General features: G+C 35.7%; 1 protein-coding gene across 2 annotated transcripts in view; it reads right to left on the reverse strand.

Moving 5' to 3' along the window:
* Window positions 1–498: 498 nt before the first annotated feature.
* The window catches only part of LOC135223795 (uncharacterized), a 53931-nt gene continuing 33223 nt past the window's right edge, over window positions 499–21206 (reverse strand). Inside the window, exons 1-3 of one of the 2 annotated variants that reach the window (XM_064262610.1) lie at window positions 11607–11729; window positions 3151–3266; window positions 499–2860 (exon numbers count right to left, since the gene is read on the reverse strand). In XM_064262610.1, the coding sequence (XP_064118680.1) occupies window positions 1403–2860; window positions 3151–3266; window positions 11607–11655 (1623 nt within the window). In that variant the 5' untranslated portion in view covers window positions 11656–11729 and the 3' untranslated portion in view covers window positions 499–1402. Of the gene's footprint in view, window positions 2861–3150; window positions 3267–11606; window positions 11730–21206 lie in introns of those variants that run through there. The other variant, XM_064262611.1, reaches the window with a different exon arrangement.

A 21206-nucleotide genomic window follows, 5' to 3' on the forward strand; every position in this document is an offset into this window, starting at 1 on the left:
TTAATTCTAAGGTGAGTAACAGTGATAATAAATAAGAAAAGTTTAAAATAAAATACGTTTAAATTAAAACACGCCAAATGATCTAATAAGGGCAACCTTTACACTAACCAAAATAATTCCAGCCTATTTATAGAAAACAATATTAAAACACGCAAGATTATGTCACCTGTTAAATAAACATACCCTCCAGTAATGAGAGCAATGGTACTTTATATGATATATATATATAGATGTATATATATACAATATATATATATATATATCTTTTATATATATATATATATATATATAAATTATATATATATATGATATATATATATATATATATATATATATATATATATATATATATATATATATATATATACTATATATATCTATATATTATATAATATATATATATATCTATATATATATATATATATATATATATATATATATATATATATATATATATATATAATACATACACAATACTTGACACAAGGCACTTTACAAACATATGCATATAAATGGTAACTTGTGGAGTTGTTTTTCGTTAATAAACAAGTGACAATCTTTTCTTGCATGTTAATGTTTATGGATGTATATGCCCCTATAAGTATATATTGTACTTATATTACAGCATATATTAATACTCACAGGCCTAATGCATATTCGTAAAACTGTAGGTGAAATGAAATATATATATATATATATATATATATATATATATATATATATATATATATATATATATGCAAAAATCAAGTTTTTCTTGATCTGTGCCCATTTCACGAACCACCAGCAAAGGATATGTCTTACAGAACAGTCCTTCTAACTTCTGCATGCAAAATCCCGCACACATAGGCGTGTTTATTTGCACATTTACAGCAATGTATGCACTGATACACATATAGAAGTGATGTATCTATGTCTATCAGCGAGTAAATGGAACCTAGTTCACGAAGGCGATAAAAACATACACGTCATATAAAAGAATATACTTTTGTGTATACTACATACGTTTGATCTCTACCGACGATGGGTGTGCGTGTGATTTTATATATACTGTAGTTTTCCTTTATAACAGAGTCTAACATTTCCATGAATGTTCTCACAGCTTGTTTACAGTATCCCCACACCCAAATTAATATCAATCGTCCATTTCCACCAATGAACGACCTCGGTCATTTAAAATATCTACTTACATAGGCTCTGTCGACTGGGATTATCATGTAGTCAGGAAATATAACAGAGATATTACGAGTTACGACTGTTCCTCTCCAACTAGGGTATTACGTTGTTACAATATGACAAGTCCACAACATGTTTTGTTATGAAATAAATAATTAATCACTGGATTTTCTTCTTTTAAAAAAATAATCTTCACTCAATAATGGTCCTCAAATGTTAGTTAATGTCATTCATCTTTATCTATTATTTCCAGACTGCACTTGAAATTGCCATTAGCAATCTGGTTCCGAAGGTTCTGATATACTGGCGGGGTAATGTGGGGGAAATTGTTGAGTTGGAGGGAGATTTTGAGCATGGAAGGAAGGGTCATGAAGAAAGTAATGGCTCGCGTCGACAAAAGTCCCGAGCCGAGGTGGAGCTGCGTCAGCTGATTCAAGTTATTGGTCTTGGCCATCGACATGAGAACCGAGTCCGTGAGGGCATCCTGATTGACGTCCAGCATCACCGTTTCCAGCGACGTGTTTTTGAAGAGAAGCCTGCTCAAGAGAACAGGCTGCAGCACAACATTGGAGAGATTAAGATGGACGAGGTCGACCAAGGAAGCTGAGAACAAGGGCATGAGAGCATCTCCGGTTTCCGCTATGATATTTATGTGGTGCAGTTCGAGTCGCTTGAGATCGGGGCAGTATCTCCGGACAGCGCGTAGCGTACTCCATTTGATGGGTGTCTTGGCGTACTCTTCGTACTCGATTTCCAGGCACAGCAGTTTGTTGCCAACAGCTCTCACGGCCGAGACCAAGAGGTCTTCCGGCACCAGTCTCATTGTTAGCGAATTGAGCTTTTTAAGCTTCTTGAGTGAATCCATGGACGCCAGGGAAGGGTCGGTGCATTCCATCATCAGATGCTGCAGGTTTGGACACAATTTTAGAGTGTCGAGGGATTTTTCTGTCACGCGCCAGAGGGAGATGGAGGTCAAGGCAAATGGTCGAGCTTTGGGTACTTGCATTTGCAAGTACTGGAGAAGGTTACATATAGAAGAATTCCAGTAACTGTACTGCAATGTTCTCAAATTCCGCAGAGCATGAAGGAGCACCACAGCGCCACAGACTGTAACTAAAGGAGATTGAACAGATAGATGACAAAGCGGTGGAAAATCGTTATCAATATCGGAGTCCTTGATAGCCGAGATATCCAGATCATTGCAAGAGTCACCTTCATTATAGCTCCTAATCAGAGCCTGGACAACATCCAAGTCATTGACACTGCAAGTATCGAGATGCAACGAATGTAGAGCTCTGGGATTTTTGGTGATGTAAGCAAGGACTTCGGAGGCTGCGTCATCTCCACTGACGTGGATGGAGGAAAGACGGGGGGAGCGGTCAATGATCTCTGACAAGACCCCCTTCACGAAAGTGACCCCCTCAATGTGCAGGCTTAATAAACTGAACCAAGGCACTGTTGCCAGTTCTTCCAGCAACTGCTTGCACTGTTCTTCAGTTAGATTAAACTGGCATCCTGTCGTGAGAGACAAGTGCTGGACGTCTGTTAGGAGGTGCAAGAGAAGCAGTCTTATGAAAATGCAATCGTCCTCAATCACTTGAGACGAACTCACCTCGTGGACGACCTCTGAGCGGACTTTGAGGGGCAACGTCGTCTTGATCATCTCGCACATGGTATGGAAGTCCTGGAAGGTAAACGAGACTCACTTACTCATTCGTTACATGATTTCGGATCGCTATATCTGACCTCTAGGGCATGATGAAATGGACATAGATATAATCTAATAAAATAGAACCAGTTACAAATCTAAATCAAGTCTTTAATTTTTTTAAGAAGATATTTTTTATTAGTAATTCAAATTACTCGTTTGGTACTGTTCTATGAATAACGAATGGAGCAGTGTAGTTGCGTGGAGTCTAAAACGCCTGTATATAAAAAGGTAAAAACTAATAAACGGAAAATAAAATGGTATACCTTGCAAATAGCATCTCCCTCCCGATATAAAGCATTGAGCAAAGATGTAGTTACTTGGCTATTGCATAAGTTCTTCAGCCTCATTGGGTCCTTGTGGGGCGCTTTCTTCAGCCAATCTGCAAGAGAAGAATACGCATTTAATATTTGTTGGAGGAAATATTGTAGAGTCCAATACTAAAAGCTGAAATAACATTATGGGTAAGCTAATATCATTAAAGAAATAGGGTGCTTTACCCACTGAGATGGCACAAGAGTGGAAAACTGAATAGTTATAAAGCAGGATTAAATATTTGTTAATTGCTTAGCAGGGGAAAAAAGATAGCAAAAGACATTATCTTGAAGACCGGATACATGGCTAGCAAGGATTTTGATAAATATTCAATGCGATTGAAAACTTATACTATCGATTCAAGGCAAAGAAGTTTGCAGATTAATGCTAATAAATAATTAAATCATCCGAGTATGGTTTGTCAGTAAACAACGAACTTTGAGACCGGATCCCCATGAAATAATTACATATTTAGATCTTGGATCAACAGCAAGAACGCTTAAGTTAAACAGGAGACAAGCATAAGGGAGTGACAACGTCTTCTCAAAGAAGTATTCGAAAATAAAAGACGAGCAATAATGCGTAAGTGGATACAAGAGCAGTTACATCTCAATACAGAATGTTCTCATACCTAATTATCGTTTCGAAGTCACTCAATAGCAAAGTAGTGCAAACACTGACTTAGTGTTCCCAAAACTGAAGACCATTCAAGTTTGTGAAATTTGTGATTCATCATGCATATAAAAAGGCCAAAACAATCTTAACGAACTGCAGAATTAAAATTCCTTGCCATGTGAAGGTGATGTCTTAAGCCAACAAAATATAAAGTCTCCGATTACAGTTTTTTTTTCGAATACTTCCTATGTGGCACCTGTAAAACCCTAGTCCGAATTATTTGTGGCGGAAGAATTCTACCTAAATCTGTGGAAACTTCTACTCCTCGAGTTATTACAATTTGGCATGATATCAGCTGATGAATTAAAAAAAAAAATAATTTCTAATTCCCAAGAGACGTTAATTCCGAAAAGTCATCAGAGATTCAAGCCTCTCCATGTGAGCGTGTTTCATGAACTTCGTCCAAGCCTTCATACTACGTAAGTCTCCAAGTCTCCAAAAAGCTATTAAAACTCCCATGTAAGGAGTCTCGTTGCACCTTACCATCCAATAAATATTCTGGAGCTGAACCTCGAGTAAATCCACGAAAAAATAACCGAATTACGGTCGATACCGATCTCAAGGATCTCGATCTAAAGTCAATTTATACGTCGCCTAAACTGCTCGACCTCATTCCCATTCAAAACGTGTCCTTGAATGCGTGGCGAAGCTAAACTCATCTAAAGCGATTAATGTTGCCATTGGCTCTCAGTCCCCTTTCTCCATGGGTCGGTGAAAGGAGAGAGAGAGAGAGAAAAAAAAAAATTGTCCCTCACGAAACCTCTCGTTAGATATGCCAACTTTACAGTAATTCAATCTTCATCTTTCGGTTCGTCTTGGTAGCTGATTACTGACCTGCTTCTCAAAGCACGAAAACTCCAGAATTTTTTTTTCTTCTTAAAAACTTATAATCTTCACTCCGCATTCCATGAAAAGGGAAGTCAGGTGTGCAGCCACGAGGAATGTAGATTAACTGGGGAGTCATTAAAGCGGCTCTTTTGAGCATCTACCAACTGGCAGCAACTGCTGATGTCAGTTGAAATTTGACGTGGGAGCCGGGTTACCTACGACCAGGTGCGGTAGTGCGCATGAACTTAAGTATACATATGTCCTCCACGCATCCTCAAAAGACACTTAAATTGATTTTTAAACACAAATTTCATTAGTAACTAAAATACGTTCTGTTTTAGAAACCCCAGTTTTCATTAACTCTTTCGTTTTGTTGCCTACCACCAGGTGCGGTAGTGCGTATGAGCGTAAGTATACATACGTCCACACATTATCAGAAGACACTCAAATCGATCTATAATCACAAATTTCATTAGTAACTACAATACGTGCTGTTTTTGAAACCCCAGTTTTCATGAACTATCTCGTTTTATAATTACGGTTCGTATGTTCGTTATTTTAAATCAGTAGTTCTTTGCATTACTTTTTGCAGATTCAAATTCAGGAGAAACTAACTTTCTCAAGGCTTTCAACCCTACCAATGACATTAACTTTGTTTCACCTACGTTTTAGGTGAACCTTCTTGTGACGGATCTTGGTGACTTGAAAAAGAAGGTAAGTTTGTTTGTTTGTATGGTGTTTTTACGTTCCACGAAACCAGTGGTTATTCAGGAACGGGACCAACGGCTTTACGTGACTTCCGAACCACGTCGAGAGTGAACTTCTATCACCAGAAATAAACATCTCTCACACCTCAATGGAGAAAGAGAAGGTAAGTAACATATTCCATACAGGTCTTGCAAATCTTAAAATTGTACGCATTTCTCGCTACAAAATAATTTACCAGTGGCAGTCAAATGTTTCGAATGTAATTCGTTCAATATTGCCATGAACTGCCGAAATGGTTTATTAGTATATCGGTATGATTTATTTCATAATTTTTTCGGTTTATTTCATCACCATAAATTTTCCAGGAGCCACATTACTTTAATTTTGTTTTACAATAATGGAATGATTTCCTGTTTTTTTTTATCACTTTTTACCTGACATTATCTTGTTTTTACCATCGCCATCATGTGAACAGCAGATTCGGTCGCCTACAGATTAAGTAAGCGACTGACACCCTGGGTAAATCATCCTACATTTGCAGTTTACTTTTGTGTGCGTACGTGTGTGTGTGTCTGTGTCTGTGTGTAGTGTGTGTGTGTGTGTGTGTGTGTGTGTGTGTTGTGTGTGTGTAGTGTGTGTGTGTGTGTGTGTGTGTGTGTGTGTGTGTGTGTGTGTGTGTGGGAGAGAGAGAGAGAGAGAGAGAGAGAGAGAGAGAGAGAGACTCAAAACACGAAAGAAGATGAATATGTTTCGGGCAATATTTCGGATATCGGAATGACAACGATGAAAGGTTCAATGTATTGAAATGCATCACTCAAAAGATTCGCTTTCACCAACTGATGTGGAATCATAAGAGCAACGAAGATCAATATAATACAAATCTTCCAAACAATACAACTCCTAAGAGCACATCCATTTTTCTGTCAAAATTTCTTAACTATAATATAAAAACGGACATGACAAAGTATAAAAAATGAAGGGGGAATGAATCTTTCTTGCCGTGAAGTTGGCTGAATTGGCTATAAGCTGTTATGGATGGCGAGTTCCCGTTTCTTAAGTAAATACTATTAGTCCTTACCTTAAATATACACACTTAAATATATGTGTATGCCGTTACATCAAGCAACGACATATGCAGTTCCAACCCGATTCAATTAAGTGAAGACTCATGCAGATGAATCTAAATTAAATTCCATTCCGGCTGATTTCTCACGACTGAAATAATTCAGATTCAGGATTCAAACCCTTCAGCGACCAGTTAACATAATATTTTTTTTTATGCTCCCCTCTTCATGAGATCAGCACATTCGGAGACTTATCATTCAGAGGTTTTTATCTTTTATTTAATCTATATCATTGATTGGGAGTTGAAATGGCAGATGGTTTCGTTTTTATCAACGCCCCGCCCCTTCACACCATCAGAGTCATGCACGCTCGCGGAAATCAAAATGGACTTAGCCACTTGTAAAGTGTTTCGCCATATTTTTCGTCTCGGGCACCAACATTGCAAGCTTGGGTTATTCAATAACTGTCAAAATTGATGAGTAAACGAGAATAAATGTCTTCCTTTTATATAAAGTTAGTACTGTCTCGTATCGCAAAATACTGACCAAACCGACCATTCACTTTTCTGCAAGCACTGAGCGGCCGAGAGTGTCCCTGTGCTTGGCTTTCTTGTCAAATTGTCATAAATCCATCAATTCGTTTTTCTTCGAGACATGCAGATTTATAACATTAAAAAACACCTTAAAATGACTGCAATGTTGCTCAGACGAAGAAAAGAAAGGTTTAACAAATTCCTACCAGGAAGCTGCAAAGTTTGGCGACTATTTTCAGATCCCTTCATCCGTAACACGTAATTTAATCGAAATCTCTTAATTAAGATTGTAACAGAGAGACCGACTCATTTTATCATTGAAATAAGGGAAAGCTTCTCTGTGATTACTAACTACACAAAGCGTTAATCGGACTTCAAAAATGTTGCTATATACCCCAGAGCTTCAAAATGAACAAGGAACTCGGCACACATCTCAATAATCTCAATAAAACTTCAAATTTCGAAAACAGCAAAATCATAAGAAAGTTATCGGGCTAAAATGATTTTCAGCAACAGCAGCAGTCCAGTGAAAGACTCACGTTGATCCCGTAACATGAACGTCACAATCATCATCTTGGAAGGATCCGGTTATCTTATCAGAACGTGACCTGACACAGGTTTGGTCAGAGACCATTTTTGTATCAGGAACAAGAATAGGGTCAATTATCTTCCAAAATGTTCATTAAAAAGTCACGTTATCGTAATGAACTTGCCCAACCACCTCCACACTTTCCTTAACCTTTTTTTAATCGATTTCGAAATTGCTCTCCTCGAGAACTAGAATAAAAAAAAACTTCAGAAAGTAGGAAGCCACCAAAAGGATTATTTATTTCTTTTTAACAGTCACGTTATGGCATCTTGAACTTTCTCGAAAAAAATGTTACTGGTTTCGAAATTGCTCGCATCGGGAACCATAAAATTAAGTCAATAAAATCTTCAGGAGGTTGAATGCAGCCCAAAAGATTTCTCGGCTGTCACGTTGGCGAAACGGATCACTCGGCTATCTTGGGCTTCTTAAGGGAGACTGTAATGGCTTCGCAGGTGTCATTAACATGCAAATTTAATAGGAGGAAGCAATTAAACAAATTTGGTTAACTGACTATATATTTTTTTTTTCATTTAATGGAGTAGAGAGTTCAAATTTCCGTAGAGGATATTGGCAAATGTGATCTCATCTTAGTTTTGCAAGCATACTTTCGGCACACCTTCCAATGACTGGGCAAAAGGTATTTTGGCGAGACAGTATAAAAAATAAATAAATAAAGGAACATCGCTGAAAAAATCCTTGATCCGATACAACTTGATTTTTTATTTATTTTTTTTTTACCCTTTTCATGACAAGTAGAAAACACGTGAAAAGAAATCTTGACAGCAGACAGACCTTAGGTTGTAAAGTTTTCAGATTTTTGCCAAATGTTTTTAAAACATGATTTTAAAAATAGACAGCAGTTATAAAAACTGATTAGATAAGTATATAGATAGGACTGCTTTTCGCGGGCGGAAAACTCCTTATTTGACAGCAAACTTAATTTTTTAAATTTCACACACAATTCCATCACGTTTTTTTTTTTTCATGCAGATAATTTCTAGAGTCAAAAAAGAGTGAACAGAAGACACAAACTCAGACACCGATATAAAAACAGTCCTGTAGTCTTGCCAGATTCATACCTGCATTAAAAGCGGTCTGACTTCCAAGTCGTGTGAGACGCAAATGCAAATGAATGTTAAATATACTTACTTTTAACAAACACTACCAAAAATGACACTTCTAACAAACACTTAACCAAAAAGGACACTTTTAAAACAAACACTTTACCAAAAATGACACTTTTAACAAACAAAAATGACTGTGACCTTTAAATAATATCGTTGTGCAGTATTATAAGTGATATTAGTGATAAAAAAAAGGTTGAACTTTTTTTAAATTCATTCACAACTGACGACCCTCCACTAACATATCCCTGTGGCCTTTACAAACGGCTTCAAGGTCGGAGCCCTCTAAGTCTCATACTTTTATGCGCAAGAACGTTGGAGACTTGCTCTCTTTCCTTGTCTGTGTGGAATACGAAGTTGATACTATTTAAGAATCAAGAACTTATGCATCCATTTGCATATGACTAAGCTTCTTAGTCTAGACGAGGAATCACAGCTGCCTTTCGAAAATTCGTGAAAAGCTGGATAAAAGAAGAAGAAGAAAAAAAAGAAGCTCCGTCCTACAAATATGAAATAAATTCGTTTCTTTATAACCAATAACTATATTTTTATCCTAACTGCAGTTTTAATAATAAAAAAAAAAGAATTTAGTAAAAAAGCATATTTCTGCATGGAATTATCTTTTAAACAAATTATGATGTCTATTAAGCCTCAAAGTATAGGGGTGGCTAGGATACATGGGCTGTAACGCATTCTGGGATAACAAATGGTAGAATTTATTGTAAACTGTAATTTCAATGTCTTAGTTCCAGCAATTATCTTAAAGTAAACTGGAAGCCAACATCCAATAAGTTTCCTTAGTTATTATGATGTTCCAGTAAGAACATGGATACCTGCATCTCTTCGGGGGGGGGGGGGGGGGGGGGGGGGGGGGGGGGGGGGGGGGGGGGGGGGGGGGGGGGGGGGGGGGGGGGGGGGGGGTGCGCATGAAAAATTATCGTAAATTCGCCCATTAAAACGAGGTAAGGAAACAGCAAACCTCCTGTAAATCTAAGTATTCCACCTTCTGAAGATCCCTTCTTCCGAAAAATGACATTCCTGTCTCTCTCCCATTGTGAAGTCTGAGTAAGAAAGACAAGGAGAGCGAACGAACTTATTTTATTCGGCATTGGCAAATGAGGCTGTACATAAGGCGGCGTGCGGACGGAAGTGTAGTGTCCGTCACGCACGCATGAACAAACGCAAATAAAAGAGACAGGGCCCCCCTGTGAATGTGTTTCTTCACAGACGAAAATACATGAATAATATTACATAGAGGGAACGGGTTCCCGACATATACACATCAAAAGAAAGGGCGTTAAATGCTCTACATTTTAGTTCCTGGAAGAAAAGAGAGGACATATGGATATACAGATTTTTACAATGAACGGGCGAACATTCGCCCGAATGTCGTCCTTACACCATAACCTTTTTTTTATTTATTTTATTATTATTATTTTTTTTTGCCAATCACAGGGGCTGCTAACGGTCATTTTTCGAAAAATAAAAATACACGTATAAAATTTTGCATGATCTAGCCAACAAACAACAAAACACAAAAACAAACAATACTAGTAGCAAAAAATGTTGGCAGTAACAAGAAACAATATGATTCGGATATTGACAAAATATCCCGCAAAAATTATAAATAAATTTACGTAAGCGAAGAGGGTAGCTCTCTCTCTCCCCAGATAATCCTAACATAAAGATACAAGAAACTACAGATACAAAATATCGGGTTTCATACATAGGCCTACACAGCTACCCACCTACCGGTGTAAGAAAATTGACATTTTTCAAGAGCGTCTATTTGTTCGAAAAAATTATTCTAGAATCAGTCATTTCCAATCAAACCAGGTGGACATTGGCGACCAGATTGCTTCAGATATCATACTCTAATTTTATTTTAAAGCAAATGATGTTGAACAAAGAAAAAGGGAAATCATGAGCAGTTGAGATGGAGATGGATTGTTGGGTAAGATATGTTGACAATGTGGGGAGGAAGGAGATGAGGACAGTGAGAAAGTGTAACGTATCTTGGAATGGATATGCCTATGCGTCCAGGAAGCGACAGTGCATACTAGACAGAGGTGAGTGGCGCAGTAGGATGAAGGATTTGTTAGTTGTTGAAGCTCAGCTGATGAATTATGTGTGTATGAAGCAAGCTGATATTTCGGAGCTTTACTGTACAGCGTTTCATCCACGAATGAAGATGAATGTGGAAGGTGACTTTTCTCTGGACTCAACCCCCTTTAAGGAAAACCGCTTACAGATCAAACTAAAATGCAAATCTAGTCAAATGCACATAAGCAATCCTTCAAGAATGCAGAAATCTGATATCGAACTTCATCAACGTCGGTATTTTTAACACCATCACCATCAAAGTTCAGTTATTTTCACGGAAGAATGGAATCGAACTGACGTTTGACAGTCTTCAATATATCTCTGTAATTAGGGAAAACCCAAGACCTTATCGGATATTATTTTTATAAGGAAATAATTAAAATTCATTTATGTATGACAGTAAATAATAGTTTCTAAATAAGTATAATTAATATATGTTTATTTTTCGTTATTCCTCCTAATAAACTTGGCTAAGAGCGATTTAAAAGTATAAATCGCTCGATAAGTAGAAAAAGGTATATACATTTATATCCTGAATGAAACGGCACTATGCTACCACACCAAACGGAGTCTCATTATTTAGTCATGAAACTTCTTGTAATAAGAATCATGGCCTTCTCATTTATGTAGCAAAAAGTATAACAGCCTGAAATTTGGAAAGAAGGTAGTATTAATAAAAATTCAACTGACGACAATCAATAGGAAAATCATCATTAGAAGGTTGCATCGACCCACGACAAAAATGGCCTTCCTTGACCTTCCGAGGAAAGGAGCGATACTCACTGATCCTTGAGCTCCTCCGGCGGAAGGAACTTGGTCTTACGCGCTCCATCTCGTCACACCAACGACTGCTTGGAACACCACGACCGGCCAACAAGCACTAGTCAACTTAACTAACAACTGCCAGCCTCGCGCCATCGTCAGGTGCTTATATACACCGCGGGCCTCCTCCACTTCGTCACTAATCTCCCGACGAGCCTCGAAGTCTCGTCCCGCGGCGGGCATTCCTAGAGAGATCCAAAGACCTTATCTTGATTCCTACGACGACCGGTCGTCTTTTGCCGCCATCTATCGCCCAGTTTCGTAAATACTCTTATCGAGTAGAATATAAAATTTAGGCATAAGGCCAAAGCACTGGGACCTATGAGGCCATTCAGCGCTGAAACGGAAATTGACAGAAAAAGGTTTGAAAGGTGTAATAGGAGGAAAACCTCGCAGTTGCACTGTGAATCAAGTGTGAGGAGAGAGGGTGGAAAGTAAGGTGAAGAAAGAGAATATGAAAGGAGGTACACTAAAGGAAACGAAAGCGGTTGCAGTTAGGGGCCGAAGGGACGCTTTAAAGAACCTTAAGTAATGCCTACAGTGCACCGCATGAGGTCCACTGACGGAGCTACCCCCCTAGGCGCCCCCCCCCCACTAGTTAAATATTCTTATCGTTGTCCTTCTTTGCCTCGAAAGGATGAATGAAATGGGGACAATAATTCATCAATCTAAGATCACATTAACATAAGCTGGTAAAACACTAGCAACTTCTTTTAGTAGGCAGGCGTTCCTTTATCACATTATCTTCCATTTCAGCGAGATCCAGGCCTTGCACAAAAGGGGGTAGCATAGATAAATACGAACCCACATATACAAGAAGTGGAAGGAATCAATGATTCAGTGAAGACGGCTGTCCCCTCACACATAAGAGCAAGATTATGATCAAGGACAAGAAAAAAAAATGTGATGACCAGGGAAAAAAGAAAGTGGCCAATATGGGCACCAGTCCTCCGTAGCCCCTAACAGTGAACGTGGTGTTATTTGAATCAAATATTAAGGGTACTGAGTACCGGTAATTCTCTGAACATACCATCAGCAATGGTGGTTATAAAGCAGGAAGAGACAGGTGACCCTCAGGCGACAGGGAAAGTATGAAGATTCACGTTACCTGTTAAAGACAACGGATAGAAGCGTTTTACATACGTCAAAATTCACCAGTACAGGAATGGTAGGCACAATTTCTTAAATACGAAAGACTATCAACAATAGGAGCAGATTCCAGCTAAAATTTCAATATCCTTAGATATCTCAGCTTTGTATTCTGATAATCCATTGAAATGGGGCAGATTTATACCATCTAAAGTTTCCAGTCATTGCATATCTTATAAGTTCGTTTCCTAAGGTCAGTAATTCAGTGTCCAAGAAGAGGAAAAATCTGTACTTAGTTACCATAAAATAAATTTATTCATAAATGCTATTTTGAATGAGGCAAGTAACACAACCAAAATATAAATCTGACACTTTATTTCGAGAAGCTATTTCAGGTATAAATCTGCATCTTTACTTCGAGATGCTATTTAAAGCATAAATCTGACGCTTTACTTCGAGATGCTATTTAAAGCATAAATCTGACGCTTTACTTCGAGAAGCTTTTTCAAGTATAAATCTGATGCTTTACTTCAAGAAGCTATTTCAAGCATAAATCTAACGCTTTACTTCGAGAAGCTATTTCAAGTATAAATCTGACGCTTTACTTCGAGAAGCTATTTCAAGTATAAATCTGACGCTTTACTTCGAGAAGCTATTTCAAGCATAAATCTGATGCTTTACTTCGAGAAGCTATTTCAGGTATAAATCTGATGCTTTACTTCGAGAAGCTATTTCAAGCAAAAATCTGACGCTTTACTTCGAGAAGATATTTCAAGCATAAATCTGACGCTTTACTTCGAGAAGCTATTTCAAGCATAAATCTGATGCTTTACTTCGAGAAGCTATTTCAAGTATAAATCTGACGCTTTACTTCGAGAAGCTATAAGCTATTTCAAGCATAAATCTGATACTTTACTTCGAGAAGCTATTTCATGTATAAATCTCGCACGAAGACTTTCAGTATAAATCTGACGCTTTACTTTGAGAAGCTATTTCAAGTATAATATGACGCTTTACTTCGAGAAGCTATTTCAAGTATAAATCTGACGCTTTACTTCGAAGAAGCTATTTCAAGCAAAAATCTGATGCTTTACTTCGAGAAGCTATTTCAAGTATAAATCTGACGCTTTACTTCGAGAAGCTATTTCAAGCATAAATCTGACGCTTTACTTCGAGAAGCTATTTCAAGTATAAATCTGACGCTTTACTTCGAGAAGCTATTTCAAGCATAAATCTGACGCTTTACTTCGAGAAGCTATTTCAAGTATAAATCTGACGCTTTACTTCGAGAAGCTATTTCAAGCATAAATCTGACGCTTTACTTCGAGAAGCTATTTCAAGTATAAATCTGACGCTTTACTTCGAGAAGCTATTTCAAGCATAAATCTGACGCTTTACTTCGAGAAGCTATTTCAAGTATAAATCTGATGCTTTACTTCGAGAAGCTATTTCAAGTATAAATCTGACGCTTTACTTTGAGATACTATTTAAAGTATAAATCTGACGCTTCACTTCAAGATGGTATTCAAAGTATAAATCTGAAGCTTTACTTCGAGAAGCTATTTCAAGTATAAATCTGACGCTTTACTTCGAGAAGCTATTTCAAGTATAAATCTGATGCTTTACTTCGAGAAGCTATTTCAGGTATAAATCTGACGCTTTACTTTGAGATGCTATATAAAGTATAAATCTGACGCTTTACTTCGAGAAGCTATTTAAAGTATAAATCTGACGCTTTACTTTGAGATACTATTTAAAGTATAAATCTGACGCTTTACTTCGAGAAGATATTTAAAGTATAAATCTGATGATTTACTTCGAGAAGCTATTTCAAGAATAAATCTGACGCTTTACTTTGAGATGCTATTTCAAGTATAAATCTGACGCTTTACTTCGAGAAGCTATTTCAAGTATAAATGTGACGCTTTACTTCGAGAAGCTATTTCAGGTATAAATCTGACGCTTTACTTCGAGAAGCTATTTCAAGTATAAATCTGACGCTTTACTTTGAGATGCTATTTCAAGTATAAATCTGACGCTTTACTTCGAGAAGCTATTTAAAGTATAAATCTGATGATTTACTTCGAGAAGCTATTTCAAGAATAAATCTGACGCTTTACTTTGAGATGCTATTTAACGCTTAAATCTGACGCTTTACTTCGAGAAGCTATTTCAAGTATAAATGTGACGCTTTACTTCGAGAAGCTATTTCAGGTATAAATCTGACGCTTTACTTTGAGATGCTATTTAAAGTATAAATCTGACGCATTACTTCGAGAAGCTATTTCAAGTATAAATCTGACGCTTTACTTTGAGATACTATTTAAAGTATAAATCTGACGCTTTACTTTGAGATGCTATTTAAAGTATAAATCTGACGCTTTACTTCGAGAAGCTATTTAAAGTATAAATCTGACGCTTAACTTTGAGATACTATTTAAAGTATAAATCTGACGATTTACTTCGAGAAGCTATTTCATGTATAAATCTGACGATTTACTTCGAGAAGCTATTCAAAGCATAAATCTGATGCTTTACTTCGAGAAGCTATTTCAAGTATAAATCTGACGCTTTACTTCGAGAAGCTATTTCAAGTATAAATCTGATGCTTTACTTCAAGAAGCTATTTCAAGTATAAATCTGACGTTTTACTTCGAGAAGCTATTTCAAGTATAAATCTGACGCTTTACTTTGAGATGCTATTCAAAGTATAAATCTGACGCTTTACTTCGAGAAACTATTTCAAGTATAATTCGAGAAGCTATTTCAAGTATAAATCTGATGCTTTACTTCGAGAAACTATTTCAAGTATAATTCGAGAAGCTATTTCAAGTATAAATCTGACGCTTTACTTCGAGAAGCTATTTCAAGTATAAATCTGATGCTTTACTTCGAGAAGCTATTTCAAGTATAAATCTGACGCTTTACTTCGAGAAGCTATTTCAAGTATAAATCTGACGCTGACTTCGGAAAAGCTATTTCAAGCATAAAGCTGATGCTTTACTTCGAGAACTATTTCAAGGTATAAAATCTGATGCTTTTACTTCGAAGCTATTCAATCATAAATCTGACGCTTTTACTTCGAGAAAGCTATTTCAAGCATAAATCTGACGCTTTAACTTCGAGAAGCTTTTCAAGTTAAATCTGACGCTTTTACTTCGAGAACTATTTTCAAAATAAATCTGAACGCTTTAAACTTCGAGAAGCTATTTTCAAGTTAAATTCGATCTTTACTTCGGAAGCTATTTCAAGCATAAATCTGACGCTTTGTACTTCTAGAAGCTCTTTTCAAGCATAAATTGACGCTTTTAATTCGGAGAAGCTATTTCAAGTATAAATCTGATGCTTTACTTTCGAAAGCTATTTCAAGAATAAATCTGATGCTTTAACCTTCGGAAGGACTTTTCAATGTATAAATCTGATCTTTACTTCGAGAAGGCTATTTTCATGTATAAATCTGGCTTTCTTTGACGCTTTAAACTTTGAGAACTTATTTCAAGCAATAAATCTGATGCTTTTACTTCGAGAAGCTATTTCAAGTATAAATCTTGATGCTTTACTTCGAGAATTCTATTTCAGTATAAATCTGACTTTCTTTACTTCGAGAAGCTTTATTTCAAGTATTTAAATCTAAACTGACCTTTACTTCGAGAAGCTATTTTCAAGCTAAATCTGCGCTTACTTCGAGAGCTATTTCAAGTATGGTCTTTATCCTTTACTTCGAGAAGCTATTTCAAGCATAAATCTTGTACTTTACTTCGAGAAGCTATTTCAGGTTATAAATCTTGATGCTTACTTCGAAAGAAACTAATTTCAAGCTTTAAATCTGAACGCCTTTACTTGCGAAAGAAGCTATTTCATAATAATCTGACGCTTTTACTTCGGAAGCTTAAATTTCATAGGTATACCATCTGACGCGTTTATTCGAAGGAATCTAAATTTCATGGTATAAATCTGACGCTTAACTTCGAGAAGCTATTTCAGAGCATAATCTGACGGCTTACTTCGATAAGCTATTTCAATAAAGTAGAAATCTGACGCTTTAACTTTGAGAAAGCATTTAAAGCATTAAATCTGACGCTTTACTCGAGAAGCTATTTTCAAAAGTATAAATCTGACGCCCTTTACTTCGAGCTATTTCAAGCATTTAAAGTTTCTGACGCTTTACTTCGAGAAGGCTATTTCAAGTATCTGATGGCTTTACTCGAGAAGCTTATTTCAATCATTTAAAATCTTGACGCTTTACTTTGAGATGCTTTATTTAAAGTTTTAATAAATCTGATGCATTACTTCTAAAGAAGCTATGAAAGTATTTTAAATTCTGACGCTACTTTGAGAATTTAACTATTGCAAGTATTTTAAATCTGACGCTTCACTTGAAGATGGTATTCAAAGTATAAATCTGAAGCTTTACTTCGAGAAGCTATTTCAAGTATAAATCTGACGCTTTACTTCGAGAAGCTATTTCAAGTATAAATCTGATGCTTTACTTCGAGAAGCTATTTCAGGTATAAATCTGACGCTTTACTTCGAGAAGCTATTTCAAATATAAATCTGACGCTTTACTTTGAGATGCTATTTCAAGTATAAATCTGACGCTTTAGTTCGAGAAGCTATTTAAAGTATAAATCTGATGATTTACTTCGAGAAGCTATTTCAAGAATAAATCTGACGCTTTACTTTGAGATGCTATTTCAAGTATAAAAATCTGACGCTTTTACTTCGAGAAGCTATTTCAAAGTATAAAAATGTGAACGCTTTACTTCGAGAAGCTATTTCAGGTATAAATCTGACGCTTTACTTCGAGAAGCTATTTCAAGTATAAATCTGACGCTTTACTTTGAGATGCTATTTCAAGTATAAATCTGATGCTTTACTTCGAGAAGCTATTTAAAGTATAAATTCTGATGATTTACTGGTTCGAGAAGCTATTTCAGGTATGATAAATCTGACGCTTTTACTTTGAGATGCTATAATTTAAAACGCTTAAATCTGACGCTTTACTTCGAGAAGCTATTTCAAGTATAAATGTGACGCTTTACTTCGAGAAGCTATTTCAAGTATAAATCTGATGCTTTACTTTGAGATGCTATTTAAAGTATAAATCTGACGCATTACTTCGAGAAGCTATTTCAAGTATAAATCTGACGCTTTACTTTGAGATACTACTTAAAGTATAAATCTGACGCTTCACTTTGAGATGCTATTTAAAGTATAAAACTGACGCTTTACTTCGAGAAGCTATTTAAAGTATAAATCTGACGCTTAACTTTGAGATACTATTTAAAGTATAAATCTGACGATTTACTTCGAGAAGCTATTTTCATGTATAAAATCGACGATTTACTTCGAGAAGCTATTCAAAGCATAAATCTGATGCTTTACTTCGAGAAGCTATTTCAAGCATAAATCTGACGCTTTACTTCAAGAAGCTATTTCAAGTATAAATCTGATGCTTTACTTCAAGAAGCTATTTCAAGTATAAATCTGACGTTTTACTTCGAGAAGCTATTTCAAGTATAAATCTGACGCTTTACTTTGAGATGCTATTCAAAGTATAAATCTGACGCTTTACTTCGAGAAACTATTTCAAGTATAATTCGAGAAGCTATTTCAAGTAATAAAATAATCTGGATGCTTTACTTCGATAAACTATTTCAAGTATAATTCGAGAAGCTATTTCAAGTATAAATCTGATTCTTTACTTCGAGAAGCTATTCACAGCATAAATCTGATGCTTTACTTCAAGAACCTATTTAAAGCATAAATCTGATGCTTTACTTTGAGATGTTATTCAAAGTCTAAATCTGATGCTTTACTTTGAGAAGCTTTTTCAAGTATAAATCTGACGCTTTACTTCGAGAAGTTATTTCAAGTATAAATCTGATGCTTTACTTCCAGAAGCTATTTCAAGTATAAATCTGACATTTTACTTCGAGAAGCTATTTCAAGTATAAATCTGACGGTTTACTTTGAGATGCTATTTTAAAGTATAAATCTGACGCTTTACTTCGAGAAGCTATTTCAAGTATAAATCTGATGCTTTACTTCAAGATTCTATTCACAGCATAAATCTGATGCTTTACTTCGAGAAGCCATTTAAAGCATAAATCTGATGCTTTACTTTGAGATGCTATTTAAAGTATAAATCTGATGCTTTACTTTGAGATTCTATTTAAAGTATAAATCTGATGCTTTACTTTGAGAAGCTATTCAAAGCATAAATCTGATGCTTTACTTCGAGAAGCTATTCAAAGCATAAATCTGACGCTTTACTTCGAGAAGTTATTTCACTTATAAATCTGACGCTTTACTTCTCGAGAAGATTTTTGTTTCATGTATAAAATCTGACGCTTTACTTCGAGAAACTATTCAAGGATAAATCTTTGAGGCTCCTTACTTTGAAAGATGCTATTTCAAGATAAATTGAAACGCTTTTACTTTGAGATGCTTTATTTTAAAGACAAAATCTGATGCTTTACTTCGAAGAAGCTATTCAAAGCATAACATCTGACGCTTTGTACTTTCGAGAGCTATTTCAAGTATAAATTGGAGCTTACTTAGAGATGCCTATTAAAGCATAATCTGATCTTTACTTCGAGAAGCTATTAAAGTAAAATCTGACGCTTTACCTTTGAGATGCTATTTAAAGTATAAATTGACGCTTTACTTTGAGAAGCTATTTCAAAGCATAAATCTGACACTTTACTTGCCGAAGAAGCTATTTCAGTATAAATCTGACACTTTTACTTCGAGAAGCTATTTCATGTATAAATTGGACGCTTACTGTGAGATGCTATTTAAAGTATAAATCTGAAGCTTTAATTTGAGTGCTTTATTTAAAGTATTCTGACGCTTTACTTCGAGAAGCTATTTCAAGTATAAATCTGGACCACTTTACTTCGAGGAAGCTGGTTCATTTGTTATAAATCGACACTTTACTTCGAGAAGCATTTCATGTATAAATCTGACGCTTTACTTGTGGATTGCTATTTAAAGTATAAATCTGACGCTTTACTTTCGAGAAGCTATTTCCAAGTATAAAATCTGACACTTTACTTCGAAGAAGCTATTTCATGTATAAATCTGAAATCTTTACTTTCGAGAAGCTATTTCATGTATAAAATCTGACGCTTTACTTCGAAGAAAGCTATTTAAAGTTATAAAATCTGATGTTTAATTGAGAAAGCCTATTAAAGATAAATTGACGCTTTACTTTGAGATGTATTTAAAAGTCTTAAATCTGATGCTTTATTTGAGGAAGCTATTCCAAAGCATAAATTCTGCGCCTTACTTTGAGAAGGCTATCAAAGCAAAATCTGAAGGCTTTACTTTGAGAAAGCTATTCAAAGTTCTAAAAATCAGCTGCTTTAGTTGGAAGCTCTCCAAAGCATAAATCTGATGCTTTACTTTGAGAAGCTATTCAAAGCATAAATCTGATGCTTTACTTTGAGAAGCTATTCAAAGTATAAATCTGATGCTTTACTTTGAGAAGCTATTCAAAGCATAAATCTGATGCTTTACTTTGAGAAGCCATTCAAAGTATAAGTCTGATGCTTTACTTTGAGAATATATTCAAAGTATAAATCTGATGCTTTACTTTGAGAAACTATTCAAAGCATAAATCTGATGCTTTACTTTGAGAAGCGGTTCAATGCATAAATCTGATGCTTTACTTTGCGAAGCTATTCAAAGCATAAATCTGATGCTTTACTTTGAGAAGCTATTCAAAGTATAAATCTGATGCTTTACTTTGAGAAGCTATTCAAAGTATAAATCTGACTCTTTACTTCGAGAAACCATTTAAAGTATAAATCTGACGACGCTTTACTTCAAGAAGCTATTTCAAGTATGAATCTGATTCTTTATTTCAAGAAGCCATTTAAAGTATAAATCTGACGCTTTACTTAGAGAAGCTATTTAAAGCATAAATCTAACTCTTTACTTTGAGAAGCTATTTAAAGTATAAATCTGATGGTTTATATAGAGAAACTATTTAGAGTATAAATCTGTCGATTTACTTCAAGAAGCTATTTCAAGTATAAATCTGACGCTTTACTTCGAGAAGCCATTTAAAGTATAAATCTGACTCTTTACTATCAGAATTTATTTAAAGTATAAATCTGACAATTTACTTCGAGAAGCTATTCAAAAAATTATTACCACACCTTGTCTTCAGGAGACACAGGATCCTAATGGCCCTTATATCTCCTGATTGGGTGCAATTTAGGAATTCTTACAAGGAAAAAATTCTCCAGTATACACTACCATACTACTTGAAATATAAAGATCTGCTTTTGCTTCGTTTTGCTTATACATTTTCTGGATGCACGTGAGTGCACCACTTGTGTGTGTGCAGATCTTCCTTGCTGGTGCCTTTAGCTCTGAATGCTGTTCGAAATTTTTTGTACACTGAATTAATCCGTGATTCAGCAGTCAGTGAAGAAATTAGTCCGTCCAATACCTAATTAA

The sequence above is a fragment of the Macrobrachium nipponense genome, chromosome 10 (genome assembly GCF_015104395.2).
Source record: "Macrobrachium nipponense isolate FS-2020 chromosome 10, ASM1510439v2, whole genome shotgun sequence".
NCBI classification, from domain to species: domain Eukaryota; kingdom Metazoa; phylum Arthropoda; class Malacostraca; order Decapoda; family Palaemonidae; genus Macrobrachium; species Macrobrachium nipponense.